At 40.3% G+C, this 21,566-nt stretch overlaps 1 protein-coding gene across 2 annotated transcripts in view; it reads right to left on the bottom strand.

Moving 5' to 3' along the window:
* The window catches only part of myo6a (myosin VIa), a 173,263-nt gene that overhangs the window by 108,648 nt on the left and 43,049 nt on the right, over nucleotides 1–21,566 (bottom strand). For both annotated transcript variants that reach the window (XM_046060244.1, XM_046060243.1), the window contains exons 6-11: nucleotides 19,723–19,828; nucleotides 18,150–18,205; nucleotides 17,951–18,048; nucleotides 17,237–17,401; nucleotides 10,706–10,786; nucleotides 1,281–1,461 (exon numbers count right to left, since the gene is read on the bottom strand). In XM_046060244.1, the coding sequence (XP_045916200.1) occupies nucleotides 1,281–1,461; nucleotides 10,706–10,786; nucleotides 17,237–17,401; nucleotides 17,951–18,048; nucleotides 18,150–18,205; nucleotides 19,723–19,828 (687 nt within the window). The remainder of the gene's footprint in view (nucleotides 1–1,280; nucleotides 1,462–10,705; nucleotides 10,787–17,236; nucleotides 17,402–17,950; nucleotides 18,049–18,149; nucleotides 18,206–19,722; nucleotides 19,829–21,566) is intronic.

Genomic DNA, 21,566 nt, shown 5'->3' with positions numbered 1-21,566 from the left:
AATACGGAGCATTTACATTTACAATAAAGTTGCCAGACATCTACACATTTTGCAGACTTACAATAAATAAACAATAAATAGATCAATTCTATATTTGTCTTCCAGATTTGCACTTTGTACTGACCGTGCTTGTCTAACGTGTCGTATCGTTTTACAAGTTTCAGAAGTCATGTTTTGCTACATGCTTAGATTCATTCAACCACAGGCGACAGTCACATTGTTGTCTGTGAATTAAAGCTCTGAAGAGCTAGAGCGCTCCTTCCTCTGTCTTTTGCGTCATCATGTTGTACGCTCGTGATGACATCATTACATTACGTTACTGTGAAAACTCACAGGTGGCACCAGAGAAGCAGCGAAGCAGGTTAACAGGATACTAATGATACTAATAGCGCTTTTCCATTACAGGTACCGGCTGTAGATGATCCTGTCTCTTTAAGGCGCCCCCTCTCAAAGCCCACTGTCACAGCGGCACAGGCAGACTGAGCGTTGCTGTGCGGAGCAAATGACCATATATGGAGCCGTTGGTAGAAAACAGAGCGTTTAATTTAACCTTGAGAAGCGAATCCCCTTTTAAAGCTTATTTTTATGACATTTGATTCACCCTGGCCGACAGACCGCAGGCCGGCCAGAGTTTGGAAACTAAAGTCACATTGACTCGTAAAGGGTCATCCTGCCAGCTCAGGGTCCGATTCCAGTCACAGTGGATTAAGCTAAATGTGAAGCTCTCGCTTTGCCGCAATTTTACCTTTTCGGCTGTTGTAACTAGAACAAATAAACAAATTAAAGCTAATTACGAGTATCGCCTTAAACCTTTAAACTCTCACATTTTGGGGACATTTCCCGTCGCTGGTACACGCCACTTCCACACAGTCATTAAAATAGTTGCATGAATGCGATGACGGACACGTCGCAGTACATTAGCGAGTCACGTCTTCCCTTGTAACGATGCCTTTGAGGTTCTGCGTCCTTGCCAGAATGTGCAGTTTGCATGTTGTTAAGTTACCTGAATGTCACATTTGTGCCACTACGGCTTCACAACATCTGACATCTGTGCTTTGTTATTTCCTGTATTTATGTTTAGCTCAGCTCTCTAATGTCTCAGTTAAGGTCTTGTTTTGATACTAATCTAATTAACACACGCACAACAAAGTGATTAGCCTCCGTGGGATTAACTCGAGTTCAGCTTTGTACCGTGTGGTTCCTGAATGCTGAACACTTTGGGTTCCACTGAGAAGCATTTCTTGAAACACCCACACAGGAACTTGTACACTGCAGCTCACCCGATGTGCTTCCAGCCTCCTCGAAGTCGATGTTGCCCAGGTGCAGCACGCCGGCCACCACCCTGAACAGGTCCAGCTTCTCCGTGTCGTCCAGGCCGATCTTCTTCATCGCCACAGACATCCTGTTGAAGTCGCCGTGGTCGTCCAGCAGCGGGTCCTTCAGAGGGCCCGACTTCGTGTGCTGAGAAACAAGACGGAGTGCAGACAGTTACCGAAGGCTGACTAACTAATAATCTACACACCAGCTTACTTCACATCCCTTTAACCCCATTTGACATTTCAATTTACTGTCATCTTTTATCCTTCATTTCTTCAGCTTCTCCAATTTCCTTTCTCCCTCCAGAGCATTCACCTTTATTACTTCCTTCTTTAGCTTTATACCTGCCTCTCTACCTGTTCTCGTCTTTGTGTGCTTCCTTGCTGTGGCGGTCGGGTCAATAAAAATGTGGTTTTGTTAAAAGCACACATTTTAAAAACCTGACTGACATTAACCTTCAAAATCATCCTTGAGAATCATCTCATTTTATTTTTTTAGTAAGTTGCCTGATGAACGGTCTTTGACTGTAATTTGTTTTTCTGCAGTAACCCAGAACTACCACTTTTGGGCACATGTAGCTCCCTTTTTTTCCTTGAATAAACTAAGAAGCAGAGCGAGCAGAGCGCATCAAATATCTCAATCTGCAGCAGAGAGAAGGCGAAGATAGTGAAGCAGGAAACACTCAGACGCACACCTGAAAAACTCCCTCCAGAATGTCACAGTGTGATGAAACCCGCGGGCTGAACTAGAAGCCAACCAACTCTGCGTCCTCTTGTGATAGAATTATGTAGAAAATTAATTCTCCTTAGTTTGGTTCAACTATTTATTCAGGTTCTCACTGGATTTATTTAGCTTTTTCACTGAGGCTCATGAAGTTGGATAAAGTAACCAGCCGTCGCTGCAAAGCAAAGCTCTGATGAATCTTTGTTGTTGCTGGGAAGTTAAGTAGCTCTAACAGCCACGTTGGACGATACAGATTTTATTTATATTTCCACATCGGGAGCAGCTTTAACGAAGTTTCTCCTTTTGGTTTGTTGCCAGGTCAGAAAAATGCCAATCAAAATGCCGCTGCACTAAAGACACCTGCCCTCTGTCTGGCAAAATGTTTGTTATTTAGGGGTGGGAGCGTGAATCAAAGCAAGAAGAGTCAACAAAGAGCAAGGATTTATGGGTAAGTGAGGACAGCAAGCAGCGTTTTATACCTTTAACAGAGTCTGGACTGGTGCTCATAATCAGAAAAGGTGAATTATGCCAAAGTGCTGAAAGAACATTCGGCGGCTTTCTGGTTGACTTGTTGACATGCTTTGTTTGTGTTTCTGTGTTTCGCTCTGTTGGACACTTTACTGCATCGTTACCTCGGCCAAGGAGGTGATGTTTCTGTTTGTTTGTCTGTTAGCAGGATATCTCACAAGGCTGTTAAAAGTTTTGCATGACTGCTCCAGTTTAAAGTTTCTTCAACCTGCATAAATCCTTACAGCTTAAGAGCTCGTTCTGACGTCTTTCTGCCCCCTAGTGGCCAGAAATGTTGCGATGCAGCTTTAAAATAGCAAGAGACTGACATTTGTGCTCCTTAAGAAATACCGCCATACAAGGGTATTTTAACTTCATTACCGTCTGTCACAATGTATATTTTGATGTAAACTCTGACTCACAGCTGCTGATTACATTTTGTAAAGGAGAGTATTTGGATGACGTCGATTATTCCGTTAGCTGGATTTAAACTGTGTGGGCTTGAAAAAGATTTTTTAAAAAACCAATCCTTACAAATTAGAAACAACTGCCTTCTGCACACTGTGGAGTTGTGAAAGCATTGATCTAATGAGGCTGCAGGTCAATAATGCAAACTTACTAATAAACTGCACTTTAGACAAATAAACACTACATCTTGTGACGAGACAATAAAATGTACAAATCCATACATCCGGAGACTTTTTCAATTTGTAATTAACAGTTTGTTTTCTGCTGCGCTTTTGAAACTGGGACGACACAAACGGTTTGGGAAAGCGTATATATATATATATATATGCACTGTGACATTCTGTGATACACGAAAGCAATAATATGAGATTTGCATTTGATTAAAAAAAAGCTCTATATTTTCTATACAGCAGAGGAAAGAAGGAAACCATATAAAAGCACATTCCAGAGGTGAAAGAAAGTTAAATCAGCATGCATTAACCTCCCCAGACGCTCAAGAGGAGATGTGAACCCAGCGACCCCCAACATTCACATCAATATCAAGATGTAACAGAGGAGGAACAACACATCACCTTGTCATCCTGTGTGATATGAGACGGAGCAGTGAGGAGACATACAGTACATCATTTATCAGTGATTACAGCAAAGAGCACCTGCGACTACACCTGGCCTGAACCAAATCTGCCAAATAATCCTTATGTGCGTTTGATTTGATTCACCTGAAGCACCAGGCGGGAGGGATAAAGACTCCACCTTGTTTCCTGCATGGGAACGTCCAGCATTCACATATTTGTTCTCCCGAAGTTTAATCTCCTCGTTTCTTACCTGAATTTGAGGCTACTTTAAAGTGAATGCAGGATTTTTATTGGATATTCTCTGAGCTGCCCCTGGTGCCCGCTCTTCCCCTCCTGGTGAGAGTTGAGTTAAGGCACAAAGCTGAGGATTGTTTGCCCCCCCGAGTCTCTGCAGACTTGTTTTGTGAAGCAGTGAAATAAAGCAAAAGGATTTCACAAAACCAAACTTTTTCTGAAGCCATTTCCCCAGACAAAGCCCTTCCTCATATCCAACTGTTTTGTGTGCTTCCTCGGTATAAACAAGACTCCCATTCAAACGCCATCAGGTAGCTGCGTTGCACAGGCCTGCAGCTATTACAACAAAGGATGTGGGATCAATTTGGGGGCCGCTGTCCTGCAGTCTGTTTTTCCAGAAAGGTTTAACTACTCTACCTTTCTTTCAGCTTCTTTCTAAATGCCTCCACAGATATCACACGTCGTGCTCGCTTAATGAATTAAGAAAACAGAGCTTTGCCCTTGTCTTCAGAATAAATTCAAGACATTTTCTTTGTAAGAAAACAAAAAAACAAACATCTTATCCGTTTGTCGTTTGGAAACGGACCGAGTGCTTATATAATTTAAATTACATTTATATACGTTTTGACAGATACAAGGAAACCTAAGACAGATTGACCTTTGAACAAATCCTGCAGGATGCTCTCGGTTTATTTATCTCTGCAGGTTCCTACGAGAGGTTGCTTTATCTAAAATAAATCTCTTTAGAAAGGAGGACCGGTAGATTAGGGGTAAGTGTAATAGAAATAATCAGGTGGATGGGTTTTATAGACTGTAAAGCAACTGATTATAGCTGTTGAGACCATTAAACAGATGCTGAAATTAAGACCTCATATTTTCACATTTAAAGCTGCGACTGCCTTTTAAGATTTTATATTTATGCCCGTAATGCAGGTATGATGTAGACTGGTTGGTATTTCACTTATCTGAAGTTTCTGAAAAAGAAAGTAAGGAGAATAAAACACTCCCAGGCGGGTATACGGTATATATCCACACTACACTCAAAGATAACTGGCCTGTGGAGAGGCCACTAGACACATCTCATACTCCCATTTCAATCTCCTGAACCATCAGGGTGAAGTCTGCTCCTGAAACTTTATACTTACGACCTCAATTATAAAAGCATATGTCTGCTTCTTGGTTTGAAGAGTGAGTTTAATTTCAGAGCCATGATATAAACGTGTTTAAGACCAGTGAGAGGCTGCAGCACATTTCTCAAAATTACTGCTGTAGGTGAAGCTGTTCATGAAAAATGCAACACGTGAAAAATTCATGAAAAATGCAACACAACATTTCCATAGTGCATGATTTGAGGGAAATGTCCAACATAATAATGGATTTAAAGGGGCCAGCTGTCCCCAAAACCCACACGTGTAGACCTGTATAGTAAGAGAAGACAATTAAACAAATGTTTTACGCTACGTTATGTCTGAAATTGTGTTGATTGAAATTAAACAAGACAAATGTTTGTTTCTTTAGGGAGGTTACATTACAGATGTTATGTTAGGGGATGTTATGACGCCAATGATTCTCAAACTTGGGGGCGGGGGCATGGATGTTGTATGAATATGGTTCCTGTGGCGGCATAAACCAAAAAAAAAAAAAGGCGGGGGGGAGGTTCTGATTAGGGCTGGACAACTAACAATAATTATCGCAATATTTTTTTTTTCCCAATAACAATATAACAAATGCTTTTATTCACTTGAATCATACATGAATTAGGACTTAATATTTTATTAAGATGTTAGTTTTGTTGAGTAACTTCATTTTACTTGTGCACATTTGTTGGCAAAGATTTTATCATACTTGTTTAGAATTTTCTGCCTCAGATTTTTCAAGTGATCTGCTGTCTGGCCTCGAGTGTCTGACCATAAAGACGAGTTCAAACCACAATAAACCATCAGGTTTCTTCAACTTCCACTCAGGAGCAAAAATCAGCCTCTAAACTCAAAAGAAATAACGATTTGATACTTATCGTGATAATTATCGACATCGAAAGATATGAAACATTTTATTGTGATAACATTTTTGGTCGTGTCGTCCAGCCATAGGCTTTTGATGTAAGCAAAGCTATTTTGCTATTTTGCTTTAAAATCACCCGTGTTGTTAACGATCGAAGTGGCAGAAAAAGTTTGAGAACCACTGTCTTACAATACTTTACGTTACCATCTTTACAGTGCAGGTAAACCATTTAAGAAAAATACTTTATTTGGTGTTGCGCTGCCTTACAATACTTTGAGTTAAGAATATTCATTTCTGTCGTGTGTTTTGTTTTTACACTGCACATCTTCTTGTATGTTAGTCCGCTTAAGTTAAACATAATCTCCCCTCTTGTGAAGTGATTGATTTCATTTGTGTAACTATTGTGATGACAAATCAAGTAAGTGTTAAAGGAGTTATAGAAACGTGTAACGTAACACTACAGTACTACTTATTTGTGTTGTAGTCAAGACAGTCAAGACCACGACCGGTTCCCCACATTACATGACGCACAATAAAATGTGGGACGAGATCATACGTACTTCTCAAATTGATCTGAAAGATGCACATTCTCTAGTTCTCCTTAAAGTTAACCATTGTCTATGTCTTTGTTTATTTATTTTGTTTTAATAAAGAAAATGTGCAGTTTGGTACACAAGAGGACACTCTACAGCCAGCACTTCTTTTTTTCTTTTTGCAACTTATGTGGAAACATATTAAACAGGTATGAATCAGCGTGAAAGAATTTGAACATTTTAATTATTATACATTATTTAAGATTTGAACAAATGCATTGACTTACAGAATGAATCCTTATGAAAAACTTTATTATGAATCTACAGGATTGGATTTATGAGTCTCAGTAGAATTTATCTACAGCAGGGAGCGACGAGCACCAATCTCTTGTCCGTGTTCCTCTTAATGACTAAAATAATTAATAACGCTGAACTGCGGGGAACGCCATATACAGCCAACAGTAATGGAATACTTGTTCATAATTAATCAAAGGCTGAAGGCAAAGGAAGCAGCTCGTTTCACATGACGAGGTTTTCTTATTAATGCGGCGCATTAGATGTCTTTGTGCTGCACTGAGGCTCTCAGCCAGGCTGCTAATTAAAATGTTTGCCATTTGAATATAAGCATCTGAACAACTTATTCTGAACATTATGAGATTATATAAGCAGAGCTGGTTTGCATCCAGGAATTCCAGGATAGAAAACTCAACAACACTTATGAAATATCTTTAATGTGGCTGTAGTCCAACAAGCCTGAATAATTACATGCATATATTCAAACGCAGCTCTGCTTTGCCGTCTGGTTTTTCCACCTCAGTTGTTTGAGGACAAGTTTTCTTGTTTGCCAAAAAATTGCAGCAAATCAAATCAACGTGTGAACAAGTTATAATTAAAACAAACTGTAAAACAGAGTCCTTCACCACCAGAGTTATGCGCTTCAGCGTGAAAACAGAAATGGGAATGTTCCACCTTAAAGAAAAAATATTTAGAGACTGACTTTCTTGTGCCGGAGGTCTCGCTCACTTTCTAGAAAACTGTCATTTTCATTTTCTTCATCCGTGACGTGATCTTTTTTTAATTAGGAGGTGCAATAATTTATTTTATTTAATCAACTAAACGTCTCCTAATCTGTCTGAAAAGCTCAAATTAGCTTCGTTATTAATTTCTTGTTTTAAAGGAGACCTATTATGCTGCATTTCCAGCCCTATATTGTGGTTCTGTTACCAGCATGTTTAACCAGAAGTTTAATTTTTCTGACGCAACAGAAAAAACACTTTCTTGGCGACATATTGAACAACTTCAGCTTCAAAAGACGGCCATGTCGTTCTGCGCTGAGCGGTGCAGAGAGACGTAGCGCAGCGGTTTCCAGGAGCATGGGGCTACGCGGAAATGACGACATATGGAAAATATAATTTTATAAATATGGAGAAAAAAACTGTTGAAACCGGAACAAAGGGAAATGTGAGGTTTCGGCTCACATGGATTTTTTTTGTAAATACATTTGTTAAGGCAGAAAATTGTGTCCTCTTACATTTTCTCTTTTATGTATGATCTTTTAATATTATTATTACTACTATTCTCGTTATGTATTATAGATATATATATTTACTAGGGTTCAGGTCAGAGCTGTCAGATTGTTTTGGTGTTTTCCTCTCTTGTTGTTCCTGGAATATTCATTCAAGGCCGAGAGAGGATCTCTGTTCCCCAAAACATAGAAACCTAGACTGCGTAAATGATGATGCATCCCTGGGCGGCAGGTCTCTGGACCAGCTGTATATGTGTTTTAGTACTTTATTCTCTTTCGTTAAATAAATTCTTCAAAGACAACGGTTTGTTGTAACTCAATTATTCAACTCAACCCCTCGCCAGGAATATAATTTCCACGACAAAATGTACCTCATTATTTTAAGCTTTGGCCATTTAACATGAATATTTAACACTGTAACATTAAAGATGTGACTGAAAATAGGTCACTTTAAGGAAAACACAATAATCACTTTTTTTTTGTTTGTTTGTTTTTTTTAAAAGTGAGACCGAGTAACTTTTAAAAGACGAAATAACACAATCTTTTCATTTTATTTTATTATTCAACTTAATTTTATCCAACTCTGGAAATTTTTACGCGTCTCTGATTTTCTGTAAAGTTTAAAAAGGGACAACGCTGCTGGTGATTTTACACTTTTAATAAGCAACACTTGACATTCTTCCTCTTCAAACCGAAACACTGAATTCATACGCTATACGAGAGTGTACTGTTCTCTCTTGTGCTACAGTCACACTATGTTTTACCCCCAGGGCTGCGGGCGATTCATCGACATAATCAATTACGAAAATACAGTGATTGGCGTCAACGTGTTGCAATAATGTTCTGCACCAGGTCTAAGTAGGGGTTCCCTCCAATCCGGAGCGCGACTGAAATATGCTAAAAGTTAGGAACCAGAATCGAAACACGCGTGTCTTATCAAACGTGTCAAACTAGGAACCGGATCTTGATACCTAACCGAAAATCAAACAGAACATTGATTTCCTATTTAAATTCTCAGATGCAGAAAGCAGTCTTATCGCAGGATTTGAGTTTTACACACAGACTCACCAAAGCTGCACACAGACATCAATAATCAGAATCACAGCTGATAAATCTGTTCTGCAGAGGAGATGAGAGGAGAAGCTGAGCAAACAGCACCAGGATGTGAAAGAGAAGGACAAAGAGTATGTAACGGATTAGCAGATAACAGCGTGCAGGGAGGCAACGGAGAAGACGACAGGGTGCGAATCAAAGGTGCAAACTGTCCTGCGCACCGAGAGAAAAAGCGAGAACAAAACCGGAGCTGGAGGCAGTAAATCTAAATTGAATCTGCCGAGTCAGTTTAAGGAGGCGCTAATGGAGTTTGCAGAGTGACTGTTTCAGTTTGTTGTGGCCCCACAGGGCGAGGAGAGGTTTCGTTTGTCTTTTTTATGCTCTTAGTTTGCATAAGCTTGTAACCGAGATTGAGAGACAAACAGAGGGAACAACAGCAACGTAATAATCCTCAAATGCACACTTTAAAGTTCCTGTGACTCACTTACACGTCGACTAGAATACATTTCAGAGATAAAAGTTGAACCTTTCACTCCAGTACTTTTACTTACTTTGCAGATTAGGATTTAAACCTATAGTGATCCTATACAATACATTGTTCTAGAGTAAATTTAAATCTGTCATTTAACACTCTTTGCTATTATTTTATTTCTTATTTTGAAATAATTAAAGTCTCTCTCCATGTTATTCATAAGCACTATTTTCATCTCCCAGCTGCATCTTTATTGAAATAAGCTTGTTTAAACGGACGTTGTGCTTGATAATCTCAGTAATGGTATATTCTGACAAAAGTGCTGCATAAAAGCTCTGCAGTAAAACACAAAAAATGTAAAGACAGTGATGTTAACGCAGAGATGCAGCACTTGTGTTTGTGTGCATCGCAATTAATCACTTACAAAAACTGACAACAAATGATGAGTGGGGTCAGTAATGGATTAATCCTGCGAGTCCCTTATGAAGCTGAAATTGTTGTTGTGAATATACTGATTTATTACTTCTACTGAGTAAAAAAAAAAATTAAATATTAGTGATCTTAGTAACTTATGTGCCCTGTTATAATAACAATAATCTTTATAGAGCACTTTTCAAAACTCCATGTTACAAAGTGAGCTACTAGGGAAGAAACATAAACACCATCAGGTTTTAATCAGATCCAAACAAGAAAGAAACCGACGGAATTAAAATATAATTAAAGGAAAATTAAAGTCAAATATAATCAGGAACAGGTGATAAAAGAAGGGACTTGAGGGAGTTCACTGACCTGAATAACTCACCTTGTAAAAATCTAAACTCTACCATATTAATACCAATCCTGGCTGAGCTCTGCATCTAAATAAACTGCTCGGCTAATTATCTGGTTAGTCAAAATCTCATTTCCCTAACAGCTAACGTTGGGTGGCAGGCAGCTACCTCGAGTTGAGATATTTTGCTTATTACTTGAGCTGATGCCGCCCAATGTTTCTTTCTTCCTCTCTTATCCACTCTGTGCACTCTTGCTCTGTCTTCTGTTGGTAGTCTGTCTTGCACACATAAAAAGGAACTTGAAAAGAACGGCTTGAGAAAAAAAAAATAAAAAGAAAAAGAAAATATAATTTAATCAGAACCAACTTTCTTTGACCTTGAATATATAAATATATTGAATAAAATATTAATGGAACTTTCTTCTATGGACTTATCCTTCATCCGTTTCTTCTATGAATTATGGTTCAGAAAAACAAAACAAGATGAAGTGATGGAATGAAACCGAGTCAGGCTGTGGTGTGCCGTACCTCCGAGCTCTTGCGATTCTGCAGGATCTGTTTGTCTGTATCTTTGGAAGCAAAGAACCGAGTGCATCCTCTGTTCAGGTACTGCAACAAACAGAAAGAGAACAAAAAGCAACGATTAACACTGAACCTCGTTCAACTATAACAACACTGTAAACTTTACTTACAGAACAGATCTAATAAAAAAAAGAAAGCAGCTGTTACTGTGTGTAAAACATAAACATGACAAGGAGTTCAAACAGAAAAAACACTTGTGTTAATGCAGTTAATGCAGCGTCACCTGACAGATTAATGCGACGTCTGTCTTTTTCTGTTGCTGTGAATCTGCTGCACTATTAAAAACGTTCATGTGAGAGTGTGAAAACCAGTTTAATGTACATTTTAACGGCAAGATCGTAGAGCATAAACTGCTAACTTTTTAATAAACTCACCAAGTAATCCGATAAAATCAAGGGCAACAGGACTGGTTGAAGATACTAGAAGACGTTGAGAGGCTTCATATGGTCTGACTGCCTGGCGGGGGCCGCAGCTATTTAACCTCTGTGGGGTCAGCACGCTGTTGCAAGCTACAGAAGTGAAGACGGAGCCACAGAGGTTAGCTCTGGTTAGCTCACGGGAGATTCCCGTTTTTCATTGTCCTCTCACGGCTCACATTTCTACCGAATTATGACAAGTGTTCCCAACTTTCTGTTCTTCTCATCACAGTTTCTGGCGCCGGACAACGCAACTGCTTCAAAACTCCCTCTCTCTCTCTCTCTCTCCCCACTGTGTCCGCTCGGACAGGCAGCACGCACATAACTCAGAAGAGAGCTCGCGGTCCGGTGGATTTCAGGCGTAAGAACGGGAATTTGTGAGCGGATGACAGCGAAGTAGAGCCACGTGTTTAAAACTGGCTTTTGTGAAGATGTTTCGTTCTGCAGCAGAACTGCACATATGGAAGTGGCCCAAACATGTGTCGTCCCTGTCTCAAACATGTACATGGTGGTCCTCAAAAGAGTGTCCTTTATTCTTTCAGATTTACTGCTTGACCAAGTGATGAAAACAGCTCTTATAAAGTTACACTTAATAGTCTGCAAAATCCAATCAAGTGCAACAAACCTGTTTGACATTAGGAACTGCACAAGGTCTTGTGTAATTTTGTGCTTTAGCAGGAAAGTAGCTGTATGCTTTGGAGGTTAAAGGGTCATTTTGTAATTTTTAAACCTGGGAACTATTTTCACATGTTTGTGTTGAAATGAGTGAATGTTTAGAATCCGTCAGTGCTTCTTGTTGCCATCTGACAACATCGTGGAAATGAACCCGACGAGGAACTCCCGGTGACCCACTTGGTTTCTAACAGGAAAGGACAATTATCGCTTTGAAATCTCGTGAGTCCGAGTTTGAGAGAGGACTTTGTTCTGATGGAGTAACGTTCGCAAATATAGTCTCGATGGCAGCGCCGCCACACAACAAACTCATCTCCCTCGTTTCCACCGTCGTCTTCCTGCAACAACTCACAATACGTGGCAGCCACTGCGGCCGGTTTGCGGCTTCCGGTTGAAGACAGATTCCAAAACGTTTTGTAGCTACTAAAATATGTGAGGTTTAAAAAAAGGCCGAAATTACACCTGAAGTCCTTGAGGGCAAATGCTTGAAACAAACTGGTTTGTACGACGTCTGTGCTAAAGACAAAAGTGCTTAGAACTGTTGAACGATGGAGAGAGGAACAAAATATTGTCAGACACAGCACTGACAATCCAATAAAACAATCTGACAAGCATTTAGTTTGAAGGCCTTTAAAGTTGAAAACCATAAAATTACCGGTGGCCGAGTGATTTGCCATCTACCAGCGTGGACACCCTTCGGAATTCGTCTCAATAATTAAATAGTCACGTCCACTCTGTAAACCGACTCTGTACCCGTTTTAATGGCTTTTCACCGGCTGGCCTGCCCTGCTGCTTTGTGCAGATAAGCCAGTTTATGACGACTCCGACTTCCCAGGTGTGTTCGGAGATACGAGAGATTCGAAGCGGAGTCCGTCTGACCGAGCAGCTGGGCGTAAACAAAAACGTTGCTTACAGGAGAAGCCACGCGGAGGCCTTCACGCTCATCCACAGATCTTCAACAGATTGCAGATGGGAGGGGACACATTTTCCATTTGGTTGCTCTTGTTTTCATCACAAAAAAAAAATTAAAAATAAAATAAAAACACTCCAGTGTCGCCCGCGAGGCTCCTGTGCGCTCTCCCTCCCGGACACAGGAAAGGGAGTCTGTTTACGCCAGAACATACTTGAGTACTTTTCCTTTAACTCTCCCTCCAAAACACCTTTGAGAGATATATTGTGCTATTACTTTTTTCTGATGGTCAGAGTTAAGACATTTAATGTGAAGTAAGCTCACATTTCATCCGTCCTTGCTTCATTTCCTTCCACCTTTTTTCTTTCCTTCATCCCGTCTTTCTTTTTCCTTACTCACAGTCCTTCCTTCTGTTCTTCCCATCGCTGTATATTTGTTTCATTTCAGTCCTATTTTCGATCCTTGTTTCCCTTCTTCTTTTCCTTCATTCTTTAGTCCTTCCTTCCATCTTTCCTTTTTTGTGTCCTTAATGTCCTGTCTTCTTTCCTTTTTCTTCACGTTTCCTTCATTCATTCCTGTCATTTCCTTTCCTCTTGTGTTTTCTCAATGACTTCCTTTTTTCTTGTCACATTTCCTTTCCCCTGAATGTTATTTTTTCCACCTTTGTATCCTCCTTTATTACCATCTTTCCTCTCTTCTGTCGTTGTGTCCGTTTCCTTTCTTCTTTCCTACTTTGCATCGTTGCCTTCTTAAGGGGACTTAAAAGCGTACCACCGTCCTCAACTTAAAATCTACTGTTCACTATATGGCGTTCGAGTCAGTCAGTTTCTATTTATTGTTGTACGTTTTATCCGATTAGTCAGTTTTTTTAATTACTTAACATTGTACAACGCTTTCTTCAACATCGGTTGTTTTTAAATGTGCTTTATAAATAAACTGTCTTGATTTACTTTGATTACTTTCCCACTTGTCCGCCAGTAAAAAGGATCCGAGTGCTTCTTCCACCACTGCATACACACAAAGTAACACACACCTCTCACATCTTAAAGTGTTTGCTGCTGCATCGCTCTCTCATGTCTTATCCTGAACGCACCCCGCCGCCCCCCCTCTGGCTTACAATCTAAACTTAAGGAGTTCATCACGGCTGCTTCTACGGGAACTCACTGGATCTTTTTTTACTTTTCCCACCAGAAGAGGATACAGTAGATATATGAAGCCATTAGAAGCGGTTGAACCGACTGTGGGAGGTGTAATAAGCTGCAGGGGGGGTGGGGGGGCTGCAGAACGAGCGTCGGCCCGACAATGACGCAGGTGAGAATAGACTATTGAATTGAGATGCTGCCACCAAAGAGATGAGTCTGTAAAAAAAAAAAAACATTTATCCTCTCCTCCAACAGATGAGTATGACTCAGCTCTTTTCTGAGAGAACCAGGTGGGCAAAGAAAAAGCCTGTTCAAGATCGAATTTTGGCCTAAGGTCAAAGAAAAAGGAAGCATCTGCTCCATGCTTTTTGTTTATTACAAGTCTTTTTGTTCTAGTTGCCATTACATACAGGCAGGATTTTATGTCCACAAAATAGATTTTCCAGTCGAGGTTATTGTTTATTGCAGTAGCAAGCAGCTGCAGAAAAGAGATGAACAAACCCCGTTTGTTTCCATATCTGTTGTTGAAAGTTGAAGCGTGTTGGTCAGTTCTGGTCTGGTGAAAACTGTGTGCATCACTTCCTGTCACCTACACCCCTACATATACAACTCTGTGCATCTAATACTGCAAAATATATATAAACACGGGGAGAGTTATTATTATTAATAAAATGTTTCTTTTCTTTGTAGTGTACTCGTTATTGCATTAATCTACCAACATGTCTTGTTTCTGTAATTCTCTTTCTCCGTCTTTTAACTCAACGCTTGTTTTGTTTTAAACTGACTTTTACAGTTTTACATTCTACAGTTAAAGGTTGGATCAAACACGAGGTGTCACACTGCAGCTCTACGCAGCTTTTTAGCCTCTCTTAGCTCATAGTTTTGATTTTACGACTGTTCTATTTAGGCCTCAGAGCGTCTCGCCGCATTTCCAGCAGCAGTTTTACGAACCTGCCCGGCAGCAAACAGCAGACAGACACAGTTAGAGACCAGCTGGCGAACAGAGTGGAGTGTCGGTTCTCATATTTTAGCGGCTTTTCTGAAGAGTTGACTAGTGAAAGTGAATTCAAAACAGTTGTTTGTTGTAATGCAATTTGTTCTGTGGTATTAGTCTGAGAAGAATGTGAGCAATTTGCATCATTTGGGTTCAAAGGGTGAATATAGACTGTATATATAGTCATTTTTCTGTGGGATTCAACAAATACTTTAATATTTAATTAACCTTTTAATTTAATTTCACTTATGCATTGACACACACACACACACACACACACACACACATTTACCTACATCACTCTGACTTTATCTGAAAAATAAAGAAGTTTGGTTCTTTGCTACATCTAGTTTCTGTACTTTAAACTCTGCTGTTTCTTCGAGCGTTTCAACACACTGAACTCTGACGGCCAAAGATCAATACTTCCGTCCTCGTTCATTTGAGCAGCATCAGAAATGTAGAAGCTATTACCTGAGCATTACCCACTTTCACTGCAGCCATCACTGTACATTTCGCCGTTTGTAACTGGAGGTGAATAATTTGTGTTTAACGGTAAACAACCCTGATGGCGAACACGGCCGTTTGATCCTCCTCTGCTCGGAGTCAGAATAAAATACAGTGTGTGTGTTTGTGTTCGTGGTGATGAAGGAACATGTGACCCGGTGCAGCAGGGAGGCTCACTGATGGGGTTTTATAGTTTCTGGAGAACAAGGGAGCTCTGAGGCTCAGAGGAAGAAGAGACATCACACACTGAACTTGTTAGGAGATCCGTTCTGCTGGTTTTCACTTCTTGACAAGAAGAAAAATATGAAATATCACCAGACTGATTCTTAAGATCCACGTCTTCTACTTGATGGAAGGGCTCCCTGATCAATACTGCGCCCTGCTTTGCCCATCCATCATCCATCTGTGGCGTTCATCCACGTCTCTGTGACTGATTTATATCCATGCGCGTCCGGCCCACATGGGTTTATGAAACTCCAGACTTCAGTATCAAGTCGATCCTCGTTTTTCCTACAGAACCTCAGAGTTGTGTTTGGAAACCGGGGTGAAGTTAACTTAATATTTTAAATTTTTATCAGTTTTTGCGGGCGATTTCTTCCAGAGCCTTCAACATTTCACACCTGTGAGTTTGTGAAAATGATGTAAGTAAGTAGTAAATAATTAAGTATGCACAGATCTGTCCTCTCATGCTCACACTCCTCGCTTGGCTCGCTTCCTCTCCTCGTTCTTCGGCAGGCGCGTTGCGAAGTGTTTGATTGTCCGAGCGGCAAAAAGCGACGGTGAACGATCGAGCAAAATATTCTGGCAGTAAATGTATGTGTCGGTTACGGTGTGCTCTAAAGACTAAGAAAAGTCTGTCTGTTGTTTCCCCAACTGCTGGACAAGTGATAGCAAACATCTGCCCTCCCCTTCAGACTGTGCCGCTGAGCAGAATTAGCTCAATTTATAGAAAGTAAATGTAAAATCACATCATAATCAGCCAAATTATTAAATCCCCAAATCTAAAGGTTGTAGTTCCTCCCCAGCAGACTGATCTTTGTGTGTTTATTTATTATATGCTCGAGCTTTTCCAACTATTTGTTCAGCAATATGGTGGAAAATTATGATGTGAAATTACATATTCTCCACTGGGAAAAGTAAAATTTTCAAGGGGGAGGACAAACAAACCCCCCTGAACATGACCAGCGCGACCACCAACACTTAAGTTTTAACTATTCTAATGTGAATCACAAAGCTGCTGAGACATGTTGTGTTGGGGTTTTATATTCGGACATATAAACTGCGCACTACGCAGTGTTGTCAGTATTTTTCAAATGGTGGAATTTTACTATACTATTTTACACCAGAATATTAAATCCAGTTCCAGCTGTTTTATTTCTACGGGTTGTTTTAATTCATTACATCCTTTGGCATCGGTCCCTAACTCGTTAATAATCATAATGTTTAACATTTGAAAGTTTGCTGAAGGAAATCTTTTACTTTTAATGCCCCGCCCCATCCGGGCTGTGATTGGTCCGTGGATAAAAAGTGACCGACGAGCCCATCGGCTTTATGAGAAGTCGAACATGTTGAACAACAAAAGGCACCGACACAGCTAACGTTAAATGGCCGGCGACCGGACCACCTTCCTCTCAGTCTGACTATGTTTTAAAGAATTAGCGGCACTAAATCGCACCTATTTGCGGTTATGTAATCGCACAGGATGACATCGCGATTGCAACTGCGATCAGATTAAAATCGCGCAGCCCTAGTATCGACTACTAAATTTCTGGTGTTACGACATCCCTAGATGAGATAAAAACTGTATGAAATTAAATAGAAACTCTGCTGTGTCCGTACCCTGAACGTGTCCGGGGAGCTGAGGTGGAACTTCTGCCTGATGTCCTCGGAGGCGCCGGCACACAGTCGGTAGAAGATGTGGTAGTTTCTCTCCTCTGGGCTTTGTCTGCATATCCTGGACTTCTCCAGCAGGTAGTGCGACACGAAGCCGCCCACGACGGCATTCTGACACACAGACACCGACAGGAAACACATTTTAATACCCAGCAGACTGCATTCATAACATCCGTCAGGGCACCACGTCGACCTCACGTCCAATTACTGACATAATTTAGATGGAAATATCAGATTTTATACTGGTTTACATGCAGAAAACTCCAGTTAATAAAGTATGAAACTGGGAAATATTAAGGATAACAGGTCACAATGAGTCAATGAACAATAAATGGGACTGATTTATAGCACGCAGGTCTGCAGACACAGCTGCAACAGATGCAGAGACAAAACAGAGGCCTCATCAGAGTTTGTTTGTTTGTTGCTGTGTAAGCATCTGAGATGATACAGGGATTATTGTGTTTATTCATGAATGCAGAGATATTCATACACTACATATAAAGATCAATATAAAACAGCTCATGCTAAATCGCCACAGCTATTAGGCATCATATTTAATTCATTCCTTCTCATTGTAAAACATCATCTGCAGGCTGCTCATGAGACAAACTCTGAAGTTTAATGTTCTTATTATTCTTACATAAAAACTGTTTAAAGTACCTTCTCATTGAAGTGGATCTCCACAAACTTTCCGAAGCGACTGCTGTTGTTGTTCCGGACAGTTTTTGCGTTTCCAAAAGCCTCCAGTAACGGGTTTGCTGCGTGATCAGAGGCGGAAAAACTGGAGTCACAAACACAAATTCATACAGTATGAACAATAGCTGCAGCTCATGTAAGGAGGAGAGGAGGCGAATCTGACCTTCGACTATTCTCTCGTCGATGTCCTGACCTGTTCCATAGGAGGTTGTCAAGTATCTGTCGGGAGAAACATACAGCAGAGGAGAGTTTAGCGTTAGAGTCCGGGGACCGTAGGCTGCGCTTGGAGAGGGTGACGGACGTGACAGCAGCAACACTCACGCCAAACCTTTAAAAATCTGTGCTCAGGGCGGATTCCACTGTGTTCCTGAGGTTGTAGTTTGGGGTTTTGTTGACTTGTACTTTAAAATCAGAGGGAGTAGAAACCTTCTACGTTATCAAATCTATAAACACAGATCAGCCATAACATTATGACCACCTGCTGCTGCCAAAACAGCCCTGACCAGTCGACGCCTGGACTCCACTTTGTATGCTCCGTGTGTTCTGACTCCTTTCTATCAGAACCAGCATCAACTGGTTTGTCTGTGCCTCAATGAGCCTTGGCCGCCCATGACCCTGTCGCCGTGCGTTCACTCATTTCACCCATCAGCGGTCATAATGTTATGGCTCATCGAGGTATACTGAGACTAAGTATTAGAAAAATCAATCAATAATCAGACTCATCTAAAATATTTGTATGTATTTGACATAACTACATTTTTATGAACGACTTCTGTTCACGTGGTTTCCTGCGGCCCCGAAAATGAAACAGTTTTCTGGACCAGGCTGTAAACATGTTTATTTCTGCTGGAAAGTTGGCCATGTTGACACGGGGGGTCTCTGTTGGGATTGACTCGCTTTTTGGAGCCGGCCTCAAGGGGCTATTTGATGAAGTGCAGGTTTTTGGTACTTCCAGGTTAGCTTCACTTATCTGCCCTGTAAGTTACCCTTTCGTTTTAAACCTGGGCCCCATTTTCACATATTTTGGGGTCACAACGACTAGTGAGGTAGGGCTGCTCAATTTATAGAAATATTATTGAAATCGCAGTATGGCCAAGTGCGATAAACTGTATTTTTTTTAGGTTAGGTAAGGTGACATAAGAACATTATAATGAAGAACTGTAGTGCTGCAGAGACGCCTGTCGACACATCTACATCACTAGATGTAAGAAAATGAAAATTGTAATAATTCCCATTAATTGTATGTTACATCGCAAATCATAGTATCTGTCAAAATAATTGAAAAGTGATTTTTTTTTTTTTTACTATACCGTGCAGCCTTACTAGTGTGTACAAAAAGTACGAATCAGTGAGGTAGATGGCTTCAGCCAGTGGCTCAGACCTAATTTGCACCCGTCAAAATACTTTTTTTCCCCCCAAACATTAGTCCAACTCCAATATGTGTATCTATTAATAACACTGACTGTCTGAAGATCACTGACAACGTGCTGCAAAAGCTGACATGATGTGCATAATTAACTCATGCAGAATTAAATTAAGATTAAATTGGGTAAAATAAACTCAGCATAAATACCTGTTGATGAAGATGCAACGATTTACAAGAGACAAATAATTCAAAAACTTCAAAATATGTGACCAAGTTGAAGAGAAAAACTTTTCAAGCCTGTGATCCTCAGACGTGTCCCTGTCAGAGACTCGCGTCTCCGCGGCGCATAAAGATGCAGCGTCATCCTCACCTGAGCACAAACTTGGTGTTTTCGGTCTTCCCGGCTCCAGACTCCCCTGAGACGATGATGGACTGGCTCATCTTCAGGACCTTCATGTCCCTGTACGCCTTATCGGCTGGGGGAAGCAACACAGACAAGAAGCGACTGTTAGATTAAACTCTCCTCTGCCTCAAGGACACAAACCTGACCCCAATAATCAAGCAGATATTAAACTCCAAAACTTTTCCCCCCACACACCCTGTCAAATAAAGGCGACGAGTCAGTCAGAGTGTTGATGGAAGCAACTGTGATGTTCAGAGGACTGTGGGAAATCTGAGCGCTGACTGCCACCTGGTGGACAGATCGGACTTTACAAAAGGAGATTTTTAATGAACATGCACAGGAGACAATACTTGTTTTTGCTGTTTTTATGTCATATGAAAAACATAGAATATCAAAAGACTCCTTTAAGCTTAGACTCGGATCTTTACATCTATAGAGTATCAATCAGTGTGATCATAACTGGTTTTTCAACACTATACTATTTATTTATAGATTTTAATTTGTGCAGCCCCACGTACAAAACAAATTGATCTCAATTTAAATGTCAGTGAGGAGATATTTACGCGACCGTCCTGCGATACGTCTACTTTATGTTTCACAGGCGATCAAGTTGACCATAAAATATTGCTTTTAATTAATCAAATTAAAAAAGAGATAGAATTAAAAAGTTTGTGAAAGCAGCTGTTGTGTACTTGCAAGAGAGTTTGTTTGCTTATTTGTTTGTTTACTTCTTTATCTAACTGTCATTTTCTTCTTTATTGTATTTTCCAGTCATTTGTGTGGTTGTGTTTACTCGAGTTATTTACGTGAATAAACCAGAATTATAAACAGCTTTATTGCAAAGTAGTTTGGATTACTTTTTATAAAACAATACTATTATTACTTTTTCCCGAATAAGTTCTGACGTAGCGAACTTGTAACTCATGTCTGATCAGATGTTTCTGCTGTCTGCGTCTTGCAGCTCGCGGCTGGTAACGCTCACTTGTTCTGAGAAAAGAGGTGGATGCAAATCTGTAGCCTTCATCATCTGCTCTGCCAAATTATGCATTCACCTCTTAAAGATCCTTTTCAGACGCTTTGCTCTGCACACTGATCAAACGGGGTCATCACCGCATATTTTGGCAACGAAAGTGAGTTCACCCCTCACATGTTTGTAGATATTTGATTCTATCTTTTCACGTTATAATACTGAAGAAATGACTCTTTGCTACAATGTAAAGGAGTGAGTGTGCAGCTTGTGTAACCGTGTAAATTTGCTGTCCCCTCAAAATAAAACATCACACAGCCGTTAATGTCTAAACCGCTGGCAACAAAAGTGAGGACACCCCTAAGAGAAAATGTCCAAATTGGGCCCAATTAGCCATTTTCCCTCCCCGGTGTCATGTGACCCGTTAGTGTTACAAGGAACCTATATACAGGTGAAACTCGAAAAAGTTATTTTATTTCAGTAATTCAAATTAAAAGGTGAAACTAATATATTTTATAGACTCATTAAATGCAAAGTGAAATATTTCAAGCCTTTATTTGATATAATTTTGATGATTATTGCGTACAGTTTATGAAAACCCCAAATTCAAAATCTCAGATTAGAATATTGTGAAAAGGTTCAGTATTGTAGGCTCAAAGTGTCCCACTCTAATCAGCTAATTAATCCTAAACACCTGCAAAGGGTTCCTGAGCCTTTCATCGGTCTCTCAGTCTGGTTCAGTGGAAGAAGACTGCTGACCTGACAGCTGTGCAGAAAACCATCATTGACACCCTCCACAAGGAGGGAAAGCCTCAAAAGGTCATTGCAGAAGAAGTTGGATGTT

The sequence above is a fragment of the Micropterus dolomieu genome, linkage group LG10, assembly GCF_021292245.1.
Source record: "Micropterus dolomieu isolate WLL.071019.BEF.003 ecotype Adirondacks linkage group LG10, ASM2129224v1, whole genome shotgun sequence".
NCBI classification, from domain to species: Eukaryota; Metazoa; Chordata; class Actinopteri; order Centrarchiformes; family Centrarchidae; genus Micropterus; species Micropterus dolomieu.
The sequence above is the reverse complement of the archived record's forward strand: the minus strand, read 5'-3'. Positions and strand labels throughout refer to the sequence as shown.